The sequence below is a fragment of the Sinohyriopsis cumingii genome, chromosome 8 (assembly GCF_028554795.1).
Source record: "Sinohyriopsis cumingii isolate HCF-2022 chromosome 8, ASM2855479v2, whole genome shotgun sequence".
Lineage (NCBI taxonomy): Eukaryota > Metazoa > Mollusca > Bivalvia > Unionida > Unionidae > Sinohyriopsis > Sinohyriopsis cumingii.
Window position 1 is genome coordinate 125,445,604 of NC_142968.1, and position 9,338 is coordinate 125,454,941.

Below are 9,338 nucleotides of genomic sequence, written 5' to 3' on the forward strand. Positions count from 1 at the left end.
TCGGATTCAGCCAATGTGGGTATGTGAGAAAGCTTGCCAGTAGCTTCTCGTGGGTCGGTGGTTTTTTCCGGGGTTTTCCCGGATTCTTCCTCCACTATTAATACTGGCCGCCAGGTATAGCCTATCGTGTGCTGAAAAATGGCGTTAAACCCTACAACTACAACAACAATATTTGACCTTACTGGGGCACAGCAATACAATACGCTCACCGTTAAGGGGCCATGAAATGTAATCTAAGAATCCATATATGGTAAACATTGTATTGTTTTCACGCAAAATGTTGCATCTGTGCTGCTAAGGGCATGATCTTTCAATCATTCGTTTCTCCTATTATATAGTGGAATTTTATCAAACTTTGGGGGAAATAAATTGTCTTTTTCTATAGTTCTCTTTATGTAAGTACACTGAACATTTGATGTTTTAGTGCATCCCGATTCCCATCCTACATACCTTAACAAACTAAGAAATGCAGTTTTGATTATATATATATATATATATATATATATATATATATATATATATATATATATATATATATATATATATATATATATGAAAGCCGTTGCAGGAATTGTGTATTTTAATAACATTAATAATATTTGTTTGATCAGTCAACGTCACATATAATCTTTTTTAATTGTCTTGACAATTGAACGAAATAGCAGCTGATGAACCCTGATTACATAGATTATGTGCCCCCGTCTTTATGGTGTCAAGTATTCCCTGTTGATTTCCCATGTGTGTTTCTTGAGCGAACAGACCATCACCCTTATCATAAAAATCTGGAACATAATTTGTGTATTGCGTTTGTCCAGTCTTATTTGTGTTTAAGCCACTGAGTTCATCACCGAGATTGTCTTGTACAACAGAACACTTAATTGTACTTCCTGTAAGAGGGGCTACAGAAATTTTCGTATAATCATGTTTTGAACCAAGAAGGTAATGAAGATTTCCACTACATTTGTAGTCCATACATATATAACTGGTATTGCCTACTTCCGCTGCACGAATACCGTAAACTTGACCCGTTATGTTGACATTGGTTCCCCCGTAACTTATAACTCTCAGTTTTATAGGATTTTTTTCTCGACCTTGGTAGGTAAGACGTATTCGAATAGTGCATGCGCGAAACTTGTTATGTTCAAATTCTGGATACCAAACTTTAGCGAGCGTTTTTAGAAAGTTAGGATCTCTAATTATCGAAGGATCCCTCGTATCAAGCGTTTCTCTGAATGTGTATACATCTGAATCATTATTTGTTTCGAAGAATCTAAAGTGATTATTTCTTAAACCAGATGTTTCACATTGAGACTTAGTTTTATAAAATGGACCGTTACTGGATGACTTAAAAAACAGACTTAATGCCCTACCGCTGTTAGATACTTGGTATTTAATTTCTGTACTGGACGCACCATCCATTCCATGATTATCGTGAATTAAAGGATTTGCGGGAAGAAGAGCTACGTCTTTGAATGTGAATGGATCTACTTGACTGACCTCTAAAAAGCCATCATACCCGCATCTGGTTTCAAAACATTGTCGACTCGGATAAACAATAGAACCCTGTTGATATATTGCATACTGTTGACGAGTAAATATAGGGACTGACAGTTTGATGTATCTCTCAGGAAGTTCGTCACTATCATTGAAGCCGCTATTTCTGAATATTCTTGCCTTGAAATAACAAATCTCATAGTAGGTAAATACGTCATAATTGTAAAATCTGTGTGAAAACCCAACCTCCCCAAGCCAAAAGCCAGTTTGCCGTCGGAGTCGAGTGTGATCACCTCTGGGAAATAAAGAATTTGGGGCTCTACGCTTTGTTTTCCTTGCTTCTTCATTAGACATTAACATTTCCCACCGTCCCGTACTTGGACTAAGTCCCCATATCTTGAGATCCTCTGTTAGTCTCGGGTCAGAAGAATAGATATCATTATTCAAGTACACATCAATTCCCCCGTCTACATTTAATGGTAAGCCACTACTGTCCTGTAAAGACATTGTGAAAACACCTAATGTAGTCAACAATTGAACCTCCCCCTCTTCGTCTACGAATTCAAATCGACCTGGTGCATTCTGCAGATCAGTTTCATTTAATGGGTCGAAATATGTTAAACTCGCTGATACTACACCTTTGTATTGTGAACCGTTGGGATAATAAAATGAATCGGGAGGTATTACAATCGAAGCAACAGGCGCTTTGCTGTCATTTGATTGCGATCCGCAGTATAATGTATTTTCTATATTGGTTGATAATTCAACAGGCTCCGATTTTTGAAACATGTTGATTGCAATATAATCAGTTCCAATGAACCCTTCAGCAATGCTTATTGTTCGCGTACTGTCCAAAAACAGTCCATATACGTCGTCTATTGCTGTAAGTGTGACCTCTCTCTCACTCGCTTCAACGGTTACTGAGAATCCTCCGTTTAGATCTGTCCTGGTAACAAGATTGCCATTATGTAATATCTGTCCCCAAACCAAAGGTAAATTGGTACCCAGACCTCTTGCCATTCCATTCAATCTTACGGTTTTTGTACCACAAGCTTGACACGAGCAACCTTTGACAACAAATAAGGACAACGGATAGTCGACACAATTGATGTCGACAATGTCAAAATCCGACACTCCGCAGCAGCTACTTTCTATTTCTCCACACGTTTCTGTTGCTGATGAAACGTTTAGCCTACAGGATTTGGCAATACATGTTCCCACTTCAAATTCTGTTCTGCCGTCTGGTTGTACACAGTCATCCGGTAAACGCTGCCATTTCTGTTGGTAAGCTTCAGCACAAAAGTCATCAGAGACATCTGAAACACGTCATAAAAAAAACCGATGTATTATGAATAGCCTACCTGCAAAATTAACAATCAAGATAACCCGTTCGCATCTTCGTTTTAACTGCATGACAGATTGGCATTTTGACTGCTGTGGCAGCAACGCCTTGCGGTATAAATGTATACTTATAAAATCCATGTATATTTACACGAGAGAAAAAGACAGAGAGAGAGAAGTAAAACAAATTTTGACAAAGTACAATGTAGCAAATCTGAGCCCCCGTCGCAAAACGTTCGAGATTTGAAGATCCCATTGTCAAGCAAAAAGACATAAACAACTGTTGCATTATCCAGAGGAGAATTATATACATGAATCAAATCAAGATCATACGACTCAAACAAATAACAATGATAAATGAAAAAACGTATTATTATGCAATTTATAACAAATGTCTGATGTTGTGCGAGCCCAGAATTATTATATACTGCAGATGCGAATATATGACAAGTTTAGTTTATACGTACAGCTCTGGTTAATAAGTTTGTTTTTAATCGGTTTCTTTAATATCAATTTCTTTAGCATAATGATCGTCCAGAGTTATTATCATTATTATTTGCATTTCCTTTTCCAGTCCAGTCTCTTATAATTAAAATCAGATTAGATATGTACCTTCTCCCCTCATAGATGAATTGCAAATATTAGAATTGGAACATATATTAGTAATTCGGATACCACCTACAGATGAGGCAGGTTACCCACCATGAAGTAGGAAAATAGACTACACTAAGCTATAAATCACTTTTAGGCATATAGCTAACAACTAACCTAATTTATTCTTCTAGACCTAGTGACATAACTATTTCCAACTTGTCTGTGATTTGTATTCTTTTTATTCGCTGTTATAATTTTCATTTTGATTTCGCTGTGTCATGACGTGTTTCGTTATTGTCATGCTCTGTGTGCATGTGAGTGTTTGTGTGTGTGCTTGTACGTGTTCTGCATTGTCCTCCGTTGAACACCTTGTTTGGTTAAGAAAATATATAGTACTTCATAACAAAACTTTTACGAGCTTGAAATAATGGTCAGCTCAACGAAATACTGTATCAGTAATAATGTTAAATGGAATAGATCTCAACAATTGCACAGATGGAACTCATTTTTCGCAAGTGACATATATGGCTTATTCCACGAATGGAATTTCTTATGCGTGCCACTTTCCACATTAAGATGCATCCTCATAAGTACAGCCATGCGACCGTGTTCAATTTTTCATATTTTTGTCGTTTTTTGGATTACGTTTCCAAGTTGAAAGCCTTACAAAACCTTCAATCTGACAAAACGATATTTGTCAGATTTTATAGAAACATTAAGTTATCATACAGTCTGGGAAAATACTGTGTAATGTTGGCTGCAGAGTCACATCGCTGTCACGACTAACGAAAGGGCAGAAAAAAAGAGTCAAAGATACGCTGCAGTCGGATACTTTTTGAGAATTCCACAAACACCGTTGTGCCATGCAATTATTGAACATCTAACGGTGGTATGACCTAGAGTAGGTTGTAGGTATGAGTAAAACTAAATAAACTTTATGAGCGTGTGGTAGATGTATGGGTCATTTTGCTTAATCGATCAATTGTTATTGAAGTCGATTTTCTAATTAGCTCTCTGCTAGTTTAACGGAAATGAGTTAATAATTTAAATAGGAATCTTCCAGGGAACCAATCACAGTTTTAATTAATTAATGATAAGCATAATCATGTAGGTTCCTACACATGCAGCACCAGAACAGTAATAATAATAATAATAATAACGAAATGAAATTCTAAAAAGTTGAAATAAGGCACCATGTTGCATCCTTCATATTTACAACTGGTATCAACAGCAGCAACAACAACAACAACAACAACAACAATAATAGCAAACAACTTATACGAAAGATTTGGAAGAAGACAATTCCACCTAGAATCAGAGGACGCTCTTTCTCTCTCTCTCTGCAGAGTCTGACAGAACCTTAACTGCGTTCACATGGGAGTATTAACAGTTGCAATGTGTATAATGTTGATAACAAAATTTCAGTTATGGATAATAAAATGGGATTGAAGAAGTCTTGTCAAAACTGCATATAAATCTAGTTTATGCAAATAAAGGAAAAGGTAAGAAACATTTAAAACAAATCATATTTCATGTAGGAATAAACCTTTATCGAACAATAATTTCGCATGATCGGAATAAGGGGAATTTACAACTATTCATATGGTAAAAAAAACAACTAATAAAATAAAAATAATGGTGTAATTCTCAAACCTTATACGCATAACATATGCAATTATGGTCGCAAATTAGAGTTTAATGGATCAACAAAAACGTTAACAAAATATAACACTTGACAGTTAAAATAAAAAACAGCAATATTCATCTCTCTACCCTTAACTATCTCTCTACAATGAAACTTGCCTTAGAAACTCTTGCATATATTGGAATTCAGCCAATAAATGAACACATTGTGCGATTATATTCTTCACTTTATATTCCAATTTTGCAGAAATATAATGGATAATATTTGAAGCAAGACAAAACAATTGTAGTCTAACTAGTGTCCTTAATAAATAAATTTCACGTTATATATTTATTCATGTTTATACCTCTGACAGAAAGGGTTGCAACAGCTGATTTCCTTGCTCCAGCATCACTGTTAGCCCGGCACACGTACTCCCCGGAGTCATTGGCGGTAAGGTTAGTAAGCTGGAGATGGGTACCATTAGGGTACATGGAATTGCTGAGTAGAATGCCATCTTTAAGCCTGAAAAATATTGTTGTTATGTGATATATTAAAATCACTTTGTAAATGTACTTTGTTGTAAATTTGCAAAATTATTTCTTTAAAGTGTTGCTAAATGTAACTCTGCAAATCTATAGACTTATGTTTAGACAGATTTTATATAAAACCCAACTGTGCCTTTTCAAAGCAATGATTTCAATATCCGTAATTCTTCATCAATATTTAATGCAATGAATTCACATTTTAATCTGTCGTAAAGACGTAGTTGCATACGGGAATCTTTGATTCGACTTATATTTACGACAGTGCGATTAGACTTGCATGTAAGCTTTCATGCCTTGTTATTGAACATTAAGTGCTTCGTTCTGGAAGGAGTTGAATTAAACAGTTATATAATGACACAATAAAAAGCCTCTAACGGTTTACCCTAAATTATATTTCATCGTCGTTGCTTACGTATGTGCCTGGCTTGTTACAAACCATATAGAGAAAGAGAAAAACATATCATGAACATATCATGAACAGACCTACAGAAACTGTCAACGTCATGGTGTGTAATGAATATAACACAGCTTTGCATGCCAATTTAAGTTTTAGATTACATTGACCGATGTTTGTCTCTATAATTCAGTATCTCTGTACATGAACTTTACAAAAAGAGGACATAGGCTTAATACAAGTACTGCAGGCCAGTTACCGAATCATTTAATGTCGAGAAAAAGCTCACTAGAGCTTATATTTCATTGTTGTTTTATTCTCGCCTACTTTAAATATACCTTGTATTATGCTTATGTTTATTGAAGAAGGATGACGATGATGATCATCATCATTTTTGTCAAATATTTTCGCCTTTAAATTAATACTTTTCAAACATAGAATTTAGCTCAAAATTAATTCAGTGTACTTTTATGTGACACACACTCCATTTAAAGGCTTTGAAAAATGACACCAACAGGATATTAAAAGATTACTTCTTTTAAGAATAGTCGCACATTTTGATTTAACTGTATGTATGCATTCCAGGTTAGACAGCTCCTCTCCACATTAAATCATAACCAAGCTTCAGCCGTCTCATTTACAGTTTTTTTTTAATTGAATACATATAAATGTTAGACGTATTGCACACTTACATATATTCGTCTATATTCCAAGGTTTAATGTCACTACGTTCCAAGCACGTTATAAATTCGTTTATAATACACCTGAACGGACAAGCAATATGATATTTTATCTGAAATGGGCAGCCATATTAAAGGCATTTATATGTGAAAATTACAAAATGGAACTTACCATTCGTAGTATTTTATTTCAGGCTTCCCAAAAGCTTCACAACAGATGGTTGCGCCCTCTCCTTTAAGTCGGTACTTTGAGGCTGGACTGACGGTAAACTGAGGTAAAACTAAAATACAAGAGTTTATCATTCTATTTCTTTTCAAAGAAGCAAACTCATTACACTGGTGATTTGGTGCATGTGCATTTTGTATGGACGGAAAATACAAAGATTATTCCACGGATATTTCACTCTAGATTCCACTATCAAGGAAATGTATGTCCTGATTTCAAAAGTTTCAGGCAAACGTACGTACTAGAATAATAGGTCCTAAAGCTGCTAATGAAACTCTCCTGTTTCTACAAAGAAAGTTATGATAATACATTATTGTTTTTCCATATGTAGTTCCAATAGGCCACCTAAATGCCTCCGAGGAACAGTTATGAAACAAATGTACAGATTCCTCATATGACACTTTGACAAACTGAAACACACACACACACACACACATACACAAACACACATATATACGCACATACACACACATACATAAACACACACATATACATGCACATACACACACACACACATACATACACACACACATACACACACACACACGAACGTACCTATGGTTTGCATTGTGATTTCTAAATGTGTTCCAGATACTAGTGTGTACGTGTCCTGATAATCTGCCCTGCTAACGATCAATTCTTTTCCTGCACAGCTTGAGTTTAAGGAGAACGCCCCGTGGGAGTCTGTAACTTCTAATATAATATGTGGCGCATCTGTCTCGCGGATGATGGCGCCTTTAATTGGGTAGTTTTCCCCATTGAAGACTCGACCTGTCACTGTTGCTGTACATTCACATCGACTGCAATCAGCGCTCAGTGTCCCTACACTGCAGATCTGTGTACAATCTAGCAATAAAATGAATGTATTAATAATAATAATAATAATAATAATAATAACAATAATAACAATATTAATAATTATTATTATTATTATGATTACTATTATTTTTATTATTATGTTAATAATTATCACAAAAGGCAAACATAAACTGCTACTACCACTTCTACTTATTATTATTATTATTATTATTATTATTATTATTATTATTAAATCAAGAAGACCTGATTTCAAATAAATAATATTCAGAAGATGAAAAAGAACACCCTCTTAATTTCACAAACATCGCGACTTTTGGGGCAAGTGCATCTGATTATAAATTTAATATACATCATTTACTTGGACTGGTTCAATTTTTTCGTTTTTCTATGTTTATATATATATATATATATATATATATATATATATATATATATATATATATATATATATATATATTCAGTTCCTGCCTTTTAAAAAATAGTTATGTCTCCGCTGTTTTAATAATAACCTGGACAGTTAAATGAATTGCAGGACTGAGACTGGGAATTGTTGCCGACACAGTCCGCATCTGATATTGGGCTTTTTTGGCACAGCCTCGTTCTGGCTTGAATTCCTCCGCCGCAAGTAGCGGTGCATCCGTTCCACAACGACCAAGTGGTCCACTTTCCAAAAACTGAAATAGGCAATCGAAACCTTTATTATGTTAAAGCCTTAAATGGATGCATAAATTAAATGACATTATCAAAGTGAGACAGCGTCTATGGCATGTTACGTCAGTGACTGTTACAAGTTCATTGCTTCAAGACAAATTATAGTATATTTCCATTAATTAGTACATGATAACGCGGATTTGTGTATAACATAAGTATGTTTTTGTCTTGGTCCACCCAAGATTTAGTATTGCTTAAATGAAGGTCAAATATTGTAGTTCCTATGTTGAACCCTTGTATTATGTTGTCAACATAAAACGTCCGTTTTTTATTGTTTTATTTAGTTAATCACTAAAGAAGAAAAAGGAAATAGTATGGACAAAATATAACACAGGTGAAAATTGTAAGTCAGTTATCACAGTTTATGATCGCCCGGTCGCTCCGATAAGGGAGCTATAACCTACTATTTGTATGCATGATTGTCCCATTCAGGTAAATGTTCTTTCTTTCCAAGGCTATCAACTTAGGCGTAAAACAATCGATCATGTTGCACACCCTTACCAGCAATTGGGGATGCCGTAGAAAACATTGTGGATCCTGTAACAGACTGCACGGTTGCTGTTATAGAATCTGTTTGCACATCAGATGGTGTTGTTTGTCGATCTATGAAAAAGCAAATTAAAACATTTGCCATCTTCGGACAAAACATGCATGAGATTCTAAGCTTTCTGAAGAATGATTTGTCTAGATGAAGGGTAAAAGATACACATGTGGATATAATTCTCCATATAAAAAAACTGAATTTGTAGTCTGTCTTACACATTTATGCAGTGAGAGATTTATTAAAGTTATATATTAAGTATATTATCTAAATCTGTGTTTATATATATATATATATATATATATATATATATATATATATATATATATATATATATATATATATATATGATTCCATTACTTTGAC

The 9,338-nt window shown here is 34.7% G+C and overlaps 1 protein-coding gene across 1 annotated transcript; it reads right to left on the reverse strand.

Annotated features, from left to right (window-relative positions):
• Positions 1-633: 633 nt before the first annotated feature.
• Positions 634-9,065, reverse strand: LOC149794583 (cartilage intermediate layer protein 1-like). Its single transcript, XM_089969132.1, has 5 exons — positions 8,933-9,065; positions 7,457-7,747; positions 6,848-6,956; positions 5,421-5,578; positions 634-2,810 (listed from the first exon to the last, which is right to left on the reverse strand). The coding sequence occupies exons 1-5, from the start codon at positions 9,063-9,065 to the stop codon at positions 634-636; spliced, it is 2,868 nt and encodes a 955-aa protein (XP_089825258.1).
• Positions 9,066-9,338: the final 273 nt, after the last annotated feature.

Excerpts from the sequence above, each read along its gene's own strand:
- LOC149794583 (XM_089969132.1), bottom strand. The coding sequence starts at position 9,065 with ATGGCAAATGTTTTAATTTGCTTTTTCATAGATCGACAAACAACACCA. Across the intron at positions 6,957-7,456 it reads AATCACAATGCAAACCATAG|TTTTACCTCAGTTTACCGTC; the intron begins GTACGTTCGTGT and ends CTTGTATTTTAG. Across the intron at positions 5,579-6,847 it reads GAAATAAAATACTACGAATG|GCTTAAAGATGGCATTCTAC; the intron begins GTAAGTTCCATT and ends AATATTTTTCAG.